The sequence below is a fragment of the Nymphaea colorata genome, chromosome 1 (genome assembly GCF_008831285.2).
Source record: "Nymphaea colorata isolate Beijing-Zhang1983 chromosome 1, ASM883128v2, whole genome shotgun sequence".
Lineage (NCBI taxonomy): Eukaryota > Viridiplantae > Streptophyta > Magnoliopsida > Nymphaeales > Nymphaeaceae > Nymphaea > Nymphaea colorata.
The window spans coordinates 3,368,944-3,385,461 of NC_045138.2; the positions used below are offsets into that span (position 1 = coordinate 3,368,944).

Here is a 16,518-nt window from a genome sequence, read left to right on the forward strand (position 1 = left end):
ATGTTAACCTATCTAGCTCTTGTTAACTCGTTTAACTAATTTCACTATGATGAACCAGTTTTATGTAATGAAGCCTAACTGAGTTGAGTCAAGCTTTTAACTCATTTAACATTTGAAGCATAAATTAAATTCAAACTCGATTGTTCATCAACAATTAGAGCTAGTTTTTTTTAAACGAGTTAAAGTCAGCTCGACTCGTCGTGCAGCCTTACCATGAAACTAGGACTCGAGAGAAATGAAGTAGCAGGGAGGAGGATTAGAGTGCTGCCACGTGAGCAAGTGTCTGGCAAGGATATCAGCCAGATCAGTTTATACCCAAAACCAGACACAGTTGCAGATCCATTTAATTGGAACTAGTAAAAAAAATAGGAATCTGATTACCATACAGAACTGCGTTTGGCATATAGTTTTGCATGCAAGCTCAGATCCAAATCCAAAACATCGGCCGCTAACAAAAAAAAGGGGGACAAACGAATGCGTGCGCAGCCCTGTTAATCAGCAAGGTGAGAGAAAGCAAGTTCCCCTTCTAAATTTCTGAAAAAGATGCAAACATTATCCTTAAAGCTTCTCAAATTGACACCGAAAATAACAAGCATCATTGAATGAAGGAGCGGGAGATATTTTCCAGAAACAGCCCTCACGGATGAGCTTCTCTTGAGCTCCATAGCAAACCTCTGAGACCTTGTGACCTCATGATCGCGAATGAACTTGGATCTAGGGCAGCTAAAATAGTTTCAAGTTGAATCCGGTACAATAGAAATTGAAACAATTCTCAACCCTACTCACAATATGATGGCAAACTTCGATGACAGATCAAGGTTGTGCTCTCAAGGTGAAACGTGCGTAGATACGTCAGCGTGAGGCCCTCAATTTAGAAGGTTTAACTTTGATCAACGATGCATCTCTTGCTACAAAGGAAAAATTAGTACAAGACGCCCTTTTGGTGTGCAAGAAACGATAGTGTACTGTTGCGTAGTGACAACTAAAGCAAGGTGGTGCAAGCACACTTACAAAGCTGCAAAGTTGCGATACATCCAAGAACACCAGCTAGTTACTTCCTATCATATGATACCAGGTCTCCAGTTCATAGAAGCAAAGCATAAAGAGATAGCTTCTACAGTGAGGCTTTAGAACCAACCTTCAGAGGATCACTGTCATGGTTTAATGGCGCAGCATATGAAACCAGAGCACACCAGTTGTTCAGAAGGCAATTGTGTATTACATAACCACTCCAGAAACTAAAGCCCATGACTTCTGAGCAGGAAAACCAAATTGATATCATCTTTCCCATTCCAAATCTGGATTTGACAAATCTAAGGAGTCTCTGGAATTTGAATGATGTGCAGACCTGGAAGGACTTGTTAGCATTCGGTTCCCGTGGCTGCCAATCATATCCCATCCAATCATGTGTGGCAAAACATACTGCAAATTCAGGATAACTTTCTTAGTACAATGTTTTATGTAACTAGGAAATAGGAACTATCATCACCGACAAAAAAGATACAACGGACCTCTAATCAGTGCATGCCTACAGAAGCAAATGCTTTTTCTTTTGAATTGAGGGTAGGCCCCAACCAGTGGCCATAAGTAAAATCTAATTTGAGGTCTGTAACCGAGCCAGGAGGAGAACCAGCCCAGTCACTTTACAAACATATTATATATATATATATATATAAAGAGAAAATTTTGCCCCTGAATTTTGCCCATCTATCTGCAGACCCACTCATTTCCACTGGCAACAACTCGGATGAATCTCTCCTGCCCACCGACCAGTATGTCCATAGTCACCCTATGGAAAAAGGGGTTGCTGCAGCAGCCAACACTGCCACACCTGTCGGGTGTGCATCGAGCGGGCCTCATTTTTTGCCCATCCATCTGTACACCCATCCGTCTTTGCCAGCAACAACTCAGATGAGCCTCTCTCTCTCTCTCTCTCTGTGACAGGCAGCCGCACTCTGCGTTGCAGTATGTTGGGCAGCCACCCAATGGAAAAAAGGGATGCCACAGCCATCAAGCAGGCACCCAATTGGCAGGCTTCATTACAAGGGCGGCAAAATTGGAACTGGAAAAGAAAAAGGGCAGCTTTCATGTAGCCCGTCCGATTAAATCAGATCAGATGGCCCAGACTATCCCATTCATCTAGAAATACTAGTCTCTCTCTTTACACACATAAGTACATATGTCCACACACACACACACACACATATATATATGTATATATATTGGCAAGGTGATGAGGGGACTCTCTCTGTCTTAGCTCATATGTGGGTCTGCCACTGGCCCCAACTACCAAGCTACATGAGGACATCAACATGAAATTGACAAGCGTATAAACATCTTGACTCCACACTTCGATATAGACAAGTGGGAAAATGCCTTGAACATTTAGGAAAAAATGACGCTTACCAATACAGCCTCTATCAACAAATTAGCAAGGTAAAAAAAACAAAAAGTAAGTACACCATGACCATCCACTTTTACTAGCAACTAAGTCATTGCAAAAAGGAAGTTGTCAATTAAAACCAAAGATAGCGTTTCATGATTTTCTTCTTACATCATTCTGTTTCCAAGTTGAAAACCTAATTCCCACGTGCTATTCATCCAAGAATTAGACAAAATTGATGCCTTTAACCAAAAAATGGATAGATGATAAATCAAAGTCTACGGTGCATGTTTCAACTTCTTGCATTAATATTAGTTGAAACGTCACAAATTGTAAAATCTCTTTTGACTATATTTGACAATTGTTGTGGACAAGTAGATGACCAATTAATGCTTCAAGTCGCTTATATTGTCTAAATTGATTGTTTCTAATGATCCTTGATCCAGATGTGAATAAACACAGTCCTGGCATGTAGCCTAAAGTAGGGTTATCACGCCTATGCCTGTAGGAATATCAAGGCTTGATCGTTTAGAGAGCATTTGAGTAAATCTAGAACCAATGATGAAATCAGAGTCTTGACCTAAAAGAAGCATGTTTACCATGTCCCGTCTGACAATTCTTCAGCATAAAAGCCCCTTGTATCAACTACGTTGCCAGAGGAAAGTCTCTGCCTTGTAAGGATGGAAACCGACCCAAGACGTAGACTCCTTTGACATGGAGGCTTAAGACAACCCACCTAGCAAGGTATATTAAGCTGTTCCAAATGAAGTTGGTGTGCCTTTTGCCTGATCTAATTGGCAAGAATTCAAGTGACAGCAGGTCTAAATAAATGCCCCTCATTTCAGAGTAGGTTCTGTCACAAGGGTTTAGAGAGAGAGAGAGAGAGAGAGAGAGAGTCAGGCCTCTTTTTCGGTCATGCAAAAGAAGCTGTAGGAAATCTTAGTAGAATTGGAAATGTTGGATTTGCTTATTTATCATCGCTACTTCATTAAGAAGCGTGTTCGTAATTGAGTGTATCAATTCAAAATTCTCAGATTCACCTAAGCCATCAAAATTTTCATCACTTGCAAAACCCATATGAAAGCATAGAAGGACCAAATCAGGGATAGTTATTACAATGGCCTAACTGTAATATTCTGACATTTTTCAGTTGAGCGTAATTGTTGGATGCGTTTATCATCATTAATTTACCAAGAAACATGCTTTATTGAACTAGTTCAACCCAAAGAACAAACAGACGTTCTGCTTCAAGGTTTTAGTACAACCTACAGCATTGAGATTTAACCTCTACAACACATGAAAAAATGAAACCAACCGATATATGTTTTGCTTTGGTTCAACCATCTAATCACATCAACGGTTTAAATTTAACAAAACAGTAAATTTTATCTGTATCGTACGATACGGACCCGTATTGTATGATGCAACTTGTCTGGGTGAAGAAAACCCAAAGGATACGGGTTCGATATGCAATATGCCTGCATATCGCACCCATATCGGGTGTATCATATGATACAGGGGGCTATATCATACAATACACACGATACACCCCGTATCTTACGATACCGGGTTAAAATTTAAAAAATGCCCGAGGTCCTTTTTTGCTTCATTATTTTAAACCGAGACCCTCTCTCCTCTCTCGAAACTTCTCTAAAGCCTATGAGAAGGAGAGACTTTTCTGGTTTCTCCAAAAAATCACTGATTTGAGGAAGAAACCAACGATTTGATGAATTTGTGATGTAGTTTACTAAACTCTACAACACTCTAAAGTCTAAACTTGTACGTAATAGATGCTCTTTAAACTTGTGATGGATCATGAATGTTTAAATATGTTATTTTGAATCTCTTAGTCTTACTTTTCATTTTTTGAATTTGTTGTTGTTATATATGCCTATGGTTTATGAATGATGAATCATTAATGTTCTTTATATGTGATGAGTTTTTTTTATATGAAATACATTGATCTTAATTTTTCTGATTTTTGGTTATTTTTATTCATTTTTCCTTATTTTTCATGATTTTTTACTATTTTTTTAGTAGGTTTTTTAATTAAAAAATCAATTTTATGATACATTACAATACGTTATGATAGCGTATAGGTCGGCCCAACCGATACACGATGCGATACGCTAGTGACAACATTGAAACAATAACAACAAGCAATGTTGTTAAATGCAATGAGGTGAAATGGAACGCTAAGCCTATGAAGCAAGGCATAGCAAGGCATAAGTTTTAGGACAAAAAACTGTCAAATATATCTAAATAGGACTCAAACCTCAAACCTCTTGTACACACAACCACACACATCTCAGCAAAATGGAGTTGCTGAAATATAGACATTTACTTGAAGTTGTACCCTAATGATACAGTCTAGTACCCCAACCTCATATTAGGGAAATGCCATTCTTACAGCTTGTTGCTTAATCAATTGTATTCCTTCCTCTTCCATGAGAGATCAAATTCCATTCTAGATACTTTTCCCTAACAAACTTCTTTTCCAGATCTCTCCAAAAGTCTTTGGATGTGTATGCTTTATACATAAATTGGATCCTAACCATGACAACCTTGGAGCTCAAGGCATAAAATGTATCTTTCTAGGGTAACCCAAAAACCAAAAAGGATATAAATGCTATGATCCTATTACTAGAAAAAGCTTGTCAGTGCAGATGTGACATTCTTCGAGTATGTCCCATATTACTACTTCAGCATCGAGGTTATAGGTTGATCAAAGTGATAGATTACCTCTTCATGTACCCTCATTCCCTTTGGAGCCCATTCCATCTACATGGCTTAATGAACCTAACGAGTCTAATCCAAGTTTGCCCATAAACCCCAAAAAGTCCATTCTCCTAGATTTTGTGATCCCCACTTGTATATGCTTGACAATCACCAACTGAGTGTGTCTCCACCACTTCTTCACCGACAGCAGGTAGTTCTGAAAGTGCAGCTGTTGATGTTGTGACTCCCAAATAACAGGTGCAGGCTGATGTTCCAGAGAATGCAGCTTACATCCCATGTCTAATGTTGTGACTGATACCAAACTTGAGAATCATATGAAAAGGTTTATATTTGCTTTATCAGCTACTTCAGTTCCTTTAAATCATTAGCAGGCTCTATTAGAACCCTAGGGGAGATGGGCTATGCAAGAGGAGGTGGATGCATTACATGAACTAGGGACATGGGAACTAATCATACCTTCTTCAGATGGAGATATTGTGGGTTGCAAATGAGTCTTTACTATCAACATCAGATCATTTGTTATTAATTAAGAGGTAGGTAATGGAGTGGTAGTTATGGTTGTACACATAGATGATATTATATTGACAGAATGTAGCATGCGAGATATATCCAAGACAAAGGCTCATCTCAAGAAACATTTTGTCACTAAGGACCTTGGTCCACTAAGATATTTTTTAGGTATCGAGGGTGCCAAGAGCAAGGAAGGCATTGTGTTGTCTCAACACAAGTATGTGCTGGACTTGTTGAAGGAAATAGGAATGTTAGGTGCTAAACCTACAAGTATTCCTATGGATCCCAAGAAACATTTATCTGATGGGCAGCATGAACCAGTTGATGGTAACAATTATCGTTTATTTGTTGGTAAGCTTCTTTCAATTATCGTTTATTTGTTGGTAAGCTTCTTTATGTCACTAGACCTGATATATCACTAGCAGTCAGCAAAGTTAGTCAATTTATGCATAAACTGACTGAGGTACACTAGGGTGCAATCATGATGATTCTAAGATACTTAAAGTCTTCCTCCAGCAAAGGATCAATGCTTGATGTTGTAGCATATTCAGATGCTGATTATGCAGGTTGTATCGAAGATAGAAAGTCCACTTCTGGATTTTGTGTTTTTGTTGGGGGAAATTGGTTACGTGGACAAGTAAGAAGCAAACTGTTGTAGCCACATCAAGTGCTGAATTTAAGTATAGAGCAATGGCCCAGCAGTTAAGATGATGTAGATTAAATCTGTATTAGTTGATCCAGAAGTCAAGGTTTCTTTACCTATAGAAATGAAGTTCGACAATAAGGCTGCCACATATATTGCAAATAATTTTGTATTCCATGAGAGGACAAAGCGTATAGAAGATGACTATCACTATGTTTGTGATTTAGTCCAATTGGGAAATGTACTTACGACTCATCTGGCTTCAAAAGATCCAGTAGCTGATACATTTACCAAGCCTACCTCTAGCTCTAGCTCTATTTTTGAGAAATGTTGTAACAAACTGCACATAATAGATATCTATGCTCCAACTTAAAGGGCAGTGTTGAAAATAAATATGTTATTAACATGGGGTAATTGTGTGAAACTTTAATTAGTTGTCAGTCCTCTTTATTCTTTTCTTGAAATAAGTTGAACTTCTTTGTAATTTCGACTAATCTCTATTTAAGAAGAGATTAGGTCTAACAAATGTGATTTTGGTTTCTTCCTCCAAAGCTCTCAACAAAAATGAAACAAGTTCTTATCGCTGTTTTTATCAATAACAAAGCTTTGTGCCTGAGGCACACACCTAAGACATGAAGCATGAAGTGGCATGAGGAATGCACATCACATGGGTGACACGCACATCTCAGGTTAGGTGCGCTTCGCCCAGCCCTTTGAAGCGTTCTCTTGGGTGAGGCAGTGTGAGGCACAGGATTCATGCCCCAAAGCATACGCCTCTGATAACACTAACACCAAGAATGCCCTTTGCCTGGACCTAACAAAAGGTCATCTTTTTTACATAATGATTGCACAGGAATGTGGTTAGGAAACACTAACTTCTTTTTGCTTTTATAAATTCAACCTAACAATTGTGAATTACACGGTTTGTGCAATGGATACCATATTTTGAGTTTCTGGAGTCTTCCTATGTCTTTTTATTTTTGTGGTCCAAAATATAATCACCAAAATGAAAGCGAAAAAATAGAGTTGGCCAAAAAGATATAATTTTTTGGGTCCTAAAACATAAACGAGGGGTTGATTGCAAACTTTTCAGCATGAACATAGAGCAGAGGTGTTCCAATTTCATTTCAGGAAAAAGAGGGAAGTTGGTCGATCTAAAGCTTTTGGCAATGCTCAATACATATACACTGTTAGATTGGGCCAAAGCAACTTGACCTGCATAAAATAGTATCATAGCTTGTAAACGTGTGTATAGATAGGTAGATAAAAAAGAACTTGTCAGGACTTAATACTAACTAACCTACTCTTTTGTTCACAAGTTTCATACTCCACACCCCAAAAAGATTTCAATGCTCGACCAGAAATTCCCTCTGCCCCCTTCTGCACTCCAGCTTGGTAACTTCCAGAGTTTTTTTCCTTTTTCCACTGCTCTCCATTGTAAAACATTTTTTATTAATTAGAACAAGTACAGCTAGCTATTCTATTATTTGTATATTCGTGGAGAAAGGAGACAGAAAGATAAAGACAGAAGTATTAATAATGTTACATCAGTATTTGGGAACTGTCATGTTATACCTTCCATACCTGCACTGGCACCTGCACCCCGCACCCATACCCACAACTATGCGACTTATTTTAGTATATGTGTGTGTTCATGTGAAAGCGAGAGAGAACCAAAATAAAATGAAAACATTTCAAAATTAGAAATTTGGAGAGCATAGAGAACATACACTGCATGCTGTTCTTATAACAGCAAACTCAGCCTTTGTGACAGGAACAGAAAAGCGATCATTGATCTTCTGAATATTATCAATCACGCCTATGAAAGAACGGATACAGTTATAAAGAAATCAAACCAAGCAAGAAAATCAGATGTACATATAAACATACATTTGTACACAAAAAATTTTCACAAAATTTTTTCAAGCCAAAAGATTAAATTTAAAATATGGCAAAACTTGCCTTCAGCTACTATGTCATATATGTACTATGTAGGTACAGGTTATAACAAAGGCATGAGCATGTAACATGGTAATTCAGAGTTACATTTGCACAGATGGTACCGCTATATGGATATTTTACACATAGACAACATAGAAATATATCTTATACTTTGCAAAAAAGTTAAAGTCAGACATATTTCTTCTGACAGATTACAACTAACTATGTATACATATATATGTATGTATGTATGTATGCATGTATAATATATATATATATGAGAGAGAGGAATTTTTATATCCTAGATAACTTAGGTCAGGACAAGAACCACACCACTTAAAATAGACTAGCAATGTTTCATTTGAGTGATCTAACCTTATAGCTATTATCTTCCAAGTGATTTGATAGGAAACACATACTGACTCAATCATTCAGGTTTTAAATGTGCAATTTTAATCATCAAAAATAAAAGCTCCTAAACCACTAGAATTTTAGTAGTGAAAAATCACTATTTTTCATGATAACTTGAATTGAGACATTTCTTAAATTAAATTAGTAATAATAAGCATGTTCACACGTCGATCTTTTGTTGAAAACACTTTTTAGCGTGACTTTAGGTAGTCTGCTTGTTGTCCCTGACCTAAATGGTCGGGATATACATGTTCCTCCCTCTATCTCTGTATATATATATATATATATATATATATATATATATATATATATATATAAGTGCTTCGGGAAGCAATTTTGTTAAAGGCACATGCATGAAGGTGTGGTGTGTGCACCTCATAGCGCATCACAAAGGATAACACATCGAACAGCAATAATTGTGCCTCACCCAGAGAGGTGCACGCATCAGGGCAATGCATGACTGGTGCCTAAAGCATTATTTTTTCATTTTCAAAAAGCAGGTTACATATTCTTTTTGTTTTTAACATTTTCTTTTTCAACAGGTTAGAAAAAAGGGGTTTCAATTCTTTCGAACCCCTTTGGCCTCTCCTCTCTAGCATCTACTCTCTGTTCTAACAACCATGCTGGCACATCCTCTCCATTATCCAGCAAAAGTCAGTGAGCCTCTCCCGGATAACCGCCGATCAATGCCAGCTGGCAATGTGACAATGTCAAACCAGCCAGCAATCCTAGACTGTGCACTATTGCAGATGAGAGTTGGCTACCATTGTCTCAGATTTTCCTCTCCCTATCTGCTGCAAGTTTGCAACAATGGCCACCAGCTGGCTGCAGTCTCTCTCACCTTTTTTTTTCTTTGGGTCAAAAGCTTTTCATTAGTTTATTTTTCTTGGAAATTTGATCTGTAACGTTACTTTTCTGTTAGTTTATAGGAATGTAGCATATGTCACATAGGTGGAGGTGCCCGTACAGAGAATTTTCAAAACTTAGGTATGGGGATACCAGTCCACCATGTATATCTATGTATATATATTACATAAGAATTTAAAGTTTAATAGACTCATAAGAGTAATTGGTATTACAGTCTAATAGTTTGTGATACCAATTGTTGTCATGCTGCATTCATTAAGTAAAAACTATATTGATACACTAAAAACACACAGCAGTAATAGCACGATATGCAATATACAGCATGGTACTAGCATATAAATTCAGAAGTAAAGCAACACAAACACTAGCAATATCTAGCATGCACAATATCCACGGTAAACAAAACAAAATCCCAATTTTAGGATGGAACAGTGCTCAATCTACTTTGACCGAGTCTGAAAATGGATGGGTGCAGTCATGGGTGCATGCCGTACCCGATATGTTTTTGATCGCTGTCCTACCCATGTCATAGCGATCCAAAACCCGTACTGGCGTCGTACCCGTTGGATCCAGGTACTGTGCCATTTTAGCAGTACCCATGTGGCACAGAATATAGCAGGTCTATTGATTGTGTTAGTTTATGGAAATCAGATAATAACATAGGGAAGGAAATCAATTTTGTCATATTGCTCAAGAGAAATGAAAAAGGACGAGTAGGTCAGCATCTTTAAACATGCAACAAACTATAAGTTAGAGTTTCCACCTAGGTAGTTCCTGCACTATAGCTTATTGATAGATATAACAATTTGTACCTTATAGCAGTTGGAAACCCAACTCTTATCTTTTACTTCATGTTTCTAAATTGAATTTTGAGGCTAATTTGTTCCTAGAAATTGTTTTCCTTTAATAAACATGACATAATTATCTTCAAAACAAAGAAGAATCAATGGCCCTAAGTAAATCTTTAATAATTTAAATCAGTTCTGCTGACAACACAACTATGTTAAGTTGCACTCGAAGCATAAAAGATGCATTTTGTCAAGTGCAAATGTCAGAAATGAATATGCCATGAAGAAATAGGTAGAGACAGACTATTATATACACTGTTTTACATTATTTTGGTAAATATTATATACTTCAAAATTTGGTTGGGATGCTTACGCATCATTTCACTTCACTATGCATCGCCTTGCTTCATAGGCTCAACACATTGCTTTGCCTCATTGCATTTAACAGTATTGTCAGGAAGTGTAATATAGTATGGAGTACAATGTATACCTCAAGCAACTCAATACTAAGAATCAGGTTAGAACAGAAATGCTTCTCACTTGCCATAATCAATGCAAAATATAACATATAAAATGCATTTTAAGCAAAAGATTTAAATAAAAGAAGATTATGGAATATCAATATAGATATTAAGCAAGCCCAAATTCTTCCAAAGCTGAAGGAGATAAAACCAAGACAAGTTGATAAATAATGCTTCCTCGATAAAACTGCCAGAGGAAGCTAAAGAACATTAAGTGATGGAACAAAGTGCTTGATAAATAATGCCAATTTTTCTAAAAGATCTCATATTCTTATACAAGACATTGAGATATCTGAGCACTTTTTGTACCAAAGAAATGAATCTCTATGTGGCATCGCTAACTGCATTAACAGCTGCACACATGTCTTATCATAACCAGCTTCTGAGTACTACAGCATACATGTCAAGAAAGTTGAGTTCCAAAGCCTTCATGTGTTCTAAGTAGTAGTGGTTGCTTGATGACAGATAGTCATCTTCAAATACCAAATAAACAAGCTAATTTTGAAAGCAGAGTAAGAAGAGACAGCAGGCATGGACATGAAACATACTCAAGTGAAATATGCGATTGTCGTCAGTGAGTGGTTGAACTGCAAACCGCTTTACAGCTTGGCTTGACATACTAGTCAGTTACAAAGGAAGTTAGTCCCATTAACAATTTTAATAAGAAAAACTTAGACCAGACAGGCACTAATGCTGGATCGGAAAATGGCCAGCCTTATCATAATTATATACAAAACCAATTTCTTGAAAAGATGGATAATATAAAAAGATAATCACACTAAATCTCTCAAGACCTTTCAATTTTTGATATATCATGGCAAATTTCGCATGATTCCCCAGAACCCAAGCTTATCAGCGAGCCAACCTCTGTAGGTGATAAGGAGATTGCCTACAAAACCAAAGGCATAATGATCACACGTTCCAACAGCCATAAAGCAAACAAACCTAAGTTGCAATTAGAGAAAACAACAAGATAACTAAAAAAAAATGAAACTCAAAAATTATTTAGATTTTCAAGACACCATACTAAAGAGTACTCGTGATTGACCAAGCACTTTATAAAAAAGGGGGAAAAAACTTTAACAGCTATAGTGGCAATAAGGCAGCTGATTGTTTCTGGAAATAAACCAAATTAGCTATCTATATATCTAGCTGAACAACAACCAAAACATAGAGAAAGTGAAGTAACCAAGAAGATTACCTGCCTTCTCTGCCAGTCATATTTCTTTGTGCCAATGGCAGGCCAGAAAATCAGCAGCACGGCACCTGGCTTCTTAACATAGATACCATTCTGCAAATATGAGAGAGAGAGAGAGAGAGATTAATCACTGGATAATGATCAATAACAATTGAAATCATAAACCCAGGAGTACCATACATCTGCTTGACCAAACTTGGGGCTGATGGGGGAGAGGGAAAGTGCAGCTTTCCCCTTAAAAATAGTGTGAGTAGGATAAAACTTGTCTGCAGAAGTATTTTCAATATTAGACTGCGGAGATTAAGTACATATACAAGCCAGAATAATGGATAAATAAACTATGCAAAAGTGCATCACCATTGAACACATAAAAATACAGCATATGCATACCAGAAAGAAAGAGAAAAAATTATCCAGGTATTTACTTGAACGATCATCCCTTCCGATGACTGCACTACCAGAGGAAAAACCAACAGATGATGAAAACTCGTGCACAAATGAGAAATCCTTTACTGCTTTCGCTGTAACCATCCTCCCAGCCAACGCATTCCTGTGAAAGAGCAATATATCTCTTCAATTTTCAAATAACTGAACTCTAACATAAGCTCCAGGCCCTTGCCCAAGAACTTTTACAAGCTTCCACTGCATAAAACACATCAACTAAATCATAGTCACCAACCTAGTGTCAATTGGACTTCTCACGATTATCAACAGAACATGTGTGAGTTTGTGCCTCCATTAGTAATAATCAAAAAAATAATCTACCAACTCTTACTTTAGGTTCACATTCAAGCAAAAGTTTCCATGCTCACTCTATAACAGTTACAGCCTGCAATGACGAGGCATGCTACAAAAACCTGGCGAAGGCTACAGATTACGCACCAAAAGGGAACTTCCCTAAGCCAAGGGACTGGCAATATCAATGGAGATCTCCGTGTCACTTAAGAACCCGAACAGGAGTCGACCACCGTCGACAAAAAAGTGGCCGCAACAGCCAGCAAGGCCTTAATAGGGAAAACATAGGCTGCACACTGGAACATCGGTACGCAGACCGTTACTGGACCATTACCTCTGCTGCCAATGGCATGATAAACAAATTTCTTTACTGTCCAACATTCACGGACAGAGACCTTTCGCATATTAGCTGAAAAGCATCCTAAACCCCAAAAATCGTTTTTCTTTTCCTTCTCCACGATACACCATTTCTTCGTGAAGAAAAACAGGATCACGCTTTCCCACTTAATAACAGGTTATATTAGTCAAAAATATGTACCATGAACGGCGAAGAACTGAGTTAAAAATCAAAAGCGCGCCGTACGCAGTGGTGGAAATTGTAAGGGAAAACAGTGCAAAGGGAAAAGAGAAAAAAGGTGCTGCCATTTTCTCTGGAACAACAAACTCTAAAAAAGAAGCAGATGAAATGAAACAAAACACAGCAACAATGTCAGTCGAGAAGGATTGCCTCTGGGAGCGAAAACGAGAGAGATGCATCATCCTCTTCAGGTGTTTGAGGGGTGACGGGTCCGAACAGAGTGGTGGACAGCACAGAGGGCTAAGTGTCCGGTTCTGGTCAGGGGGAAAGCGCGCGAAATGACCGAATTTATAGAAAGGTTGGGGAGAGGGCCTGAATCTGTCGGACTCTTCTGCTCGGGTTAGTCCCCCGTTACGGGTCGCGTCGGGCTGGAGCCCGTCAGGCTTGATCGGGCCCGGGCTATGAAATGGCTGCAGGTCGGTTCGAACCCGTGAATAAATCGGGTCACGTTTGGGCCCATGCTCGGGTTCAAAATTTTGATTCTTTTATTATATTTATATGTATTTTTCTTTATAAATCTATATATAATATATTTTTGAGTAATCGGGCGTGGGGCTTGGGCCTGGGCCTAGGCCGGCCATGCCCCGTGGTGTTTAAGTCAAGTAAATAGTACACTAAACCGTGACAATGATCCAAATTTTGATTTTTTTTTTTTAGTGAGTTGCCTTGGTCTTTAAAGCTTAAACCACTTTAAATACCTTTCAATCAAATATCAATCACGTTGAAGACTTGATGGATGAAATTCAAAATGTGTATGATAGGATCGTGCGGATTTTGTTGATTGTTTTCGGCTTTGACCTCAAATGGTAGGGTCTCTAATTTCATGTGTTTGTGTGGAACCTTCTCCTCGACTATTTTCCTTTTTGTTGTTGAGAAGGTCTACAATAATGAAGAAGATTGTTGCCATCATTCAAATAAGACATAAAAAAATCGCTTTAAAAACTAGCATAACTGGTCAGGCTGGTGACAGTGAGTGATCTTGGGCATTTTTATCGCTACATATAGCATAGCTGGTCAGGCTGGTTAGGGTGTTTACGGTGAAACACACACCTCATACCCTAAAAACTACCCCATGTGATAAGTATTTTTTATCTTTCCAAACAAATGTTTTTCTCTTTTTTGTAAAAAGAAGTTTAGTTAACACAATTGCCCTTAGTTTAAGTGGAAATTACACTTTTTATTCTTCCTTTGTGCCGCAATATATATATAAATCTTTAATTGTTATATCATCATTTACCAAACTTAACGAGAATAATCTATTTGTTGTAATGAGATTGATATAGATGAAGTAAAAAAAATACAAAAGCCAATATATTTTTCAGTGCCCTTCAAATGAGACAAGGGGTATGGATTAAGAAAACCCTTTATGGCTCACACAATTCTCTTTCAGCATGGCATATGAAGGTCTAGTAGTTATGAGTTGTTAGCACATCGTATATTTTAAAATTTGTTGCATATGTACTCAAATCCATCGCCGATGAGAGTGTGTGTAGCATGCAATGGGACAAGAGAGTAGTTATATCAATGTCTACAATAAAATTGCATGTTTATTCTGAATTTGAGGATTATTCTTATGGAAAAAACCCACACATGATGAGTAAATGATCCAATATTTTTATCGTCATTTTGTATGTGTTTTTTGCAGATGTCCGATGCATAATTAATCATAGATGTTGAACTACGGTTTTGTTTCATTTATCTTCAAATTTTAAACAAACCCTCGTTAAAACTAATCAATCGTGACCTATATCCACTATTCTTTTATAAGAATCAGTGTAACAATTCAACCAATTCCTTGGAGCAAGTTGGGTTTTCTGTATGCCAGATCTCAACTCACCTTCTAGCAATTAGGATTTTAATCATAGAAAAAAAAACAATAATTATGGCAACAAAATCATTAGAAATCTATTTGATATGTTTGTCGATGTTCTTCGCAATTTTTAGATACGAGACTAAACTTCTCAAACAAGCAGAACATGAGTTGTTACAATCTGCTTACCTATGGAATAAATGTAAAACAAAAAAAAATCTATAGAAAAAATACAAAAATTCACAAATTTGAATATCAGGCCTAAGATCCTTTATTTACTTAATAAATTACAGGTTTCCGTGTGAATCTGGTGTTTCACATCAAATATGTAAAGCTATAATCAAAGGTTAACTAAATCAAGTAATTAGTTGAACGATATAACCAACTCAAGCAATATAACGCGGTGAAATATATCAATTAAAAAATCAACCCCCAGCAATGAAATGATAAAAAACCTTAAAAATTCAATTTGCAATAAGTGACACACATTTGTTTTCGTTATTATGAGCACATCAAATGTTGAGCAACTAGTTGTTTGTTATGTCATTTCACCTACAACGATGACGAAAAGACAAAAGATGCACGTCGCCCTCAGTCATATGTCCATTTTAAGGAGTCGAGTGGAAAAGAAATCGCATTATTGGGATTAGATGGTGTGCAAAACACATGTTCCATAACTACTTCTTTAAAAATACGGAGACATTATATTTATCAACTTAGTTCCTCTATTTGAAAAAACATATAAAAACGCCCAATGTTGTAGCAAATAATAAACCGTCGTTTTCTATTTTTTAAAGCTAGCAAATGGGTGATTTTTTTTTTTTTAACAGCCAGCTGAAAAATATATTAATTTTTGATTTAAAATAACAAAATACTCGTACCAAATAAAAAATGTACATTTTCATAATTAGTCAATGGAGGAATAGTAGTTCACATCAGGTATTCTTTATTTTGCACCATACACTATTTTTTGTTAGGTAGACCTAAAATAAGCATTTATTTGTTGGGTTTTAAAAGTTGAACAGTGATATACTATTTGTTCAAACATTAAGTGCCATTTTTTAATTTAAGAATAATTTTGTTTAGTATTTTTTTAGCATGCAAGCTGATAATGGGGTTATAACTTTACTCTAAGCAATAAAGGTTTACCAAGACAATGGAACCAACCATGGGCGTCGATAGGTGCTCTCCATGGGGTGAGCTCATGTTATGAAAACTTAAATTATTGGTCGAACTTGGGTGGATATTGGTTCAGTTATATAAGACAGTCTCACTGCTCCATAACTAATTGAAAATTTGTTAACTATATGTTTAGTGTTTTATAAAAAAAATCAAATCTAACTCCTTCTTAAGTAAAACATTTTTCATGGACTTTTTTTGAACATTAAAGTGAAT

At 37.0% G+C, this 16,518-nt stretch overlaps 1 protein-coding gene across 3 annotated transcripts; it reads right to left on the reverse strand.

Annotated features, from left to right (window-relative positions):
- Window positions 1–1,029: 1,029 nt before the first annotated feature.
- LOC116250744 (single-stranded DNA-binding protein WHY2, mitochondrial) lies at window positions 1,030–13,617 on the reverse strand. Of its 3 annotated transcripts, none has more exons than XM_031624670.2 (9): window positions 13,464–13,617; window positions 12,427–12,551; window positions 12,182–12,267; window positions 12,005–12,094; window positions 11,598–11,692; window positions 11,352–11,422; window positions 8,006–8,094; window positions 1,349–1,422; window positions 1,030–1,251 (listed from the first exon to the last, which is right to left on the reverse strand). In XM_031624670.2, exons 1-9 carry the CDS (start codon window positions 13,493–13,495, stop codon window positions 1,239–1,241), a joined length of 675 nt encoding a protein of 224 aa, XP_031480530.1. In that variant the 5' UTR covers window positions 13,496–13,617; the 3' UTR covers window positions 1,030–1,238. The 3 variants fall into 3 exon arrangements, with proteins under 3 accessions (XP_031480530.1, XP_031480523.1, XP_031480513.1); XM_031624663.2 differs by having other exon boundaries at window positions 1,030–1,254; XM_031624653.2 differs by having other exon boundaries at window positions 1,030–1,422.
- Window positions 13,618–16,518: the final 2,901 nt, after the last annotated feature.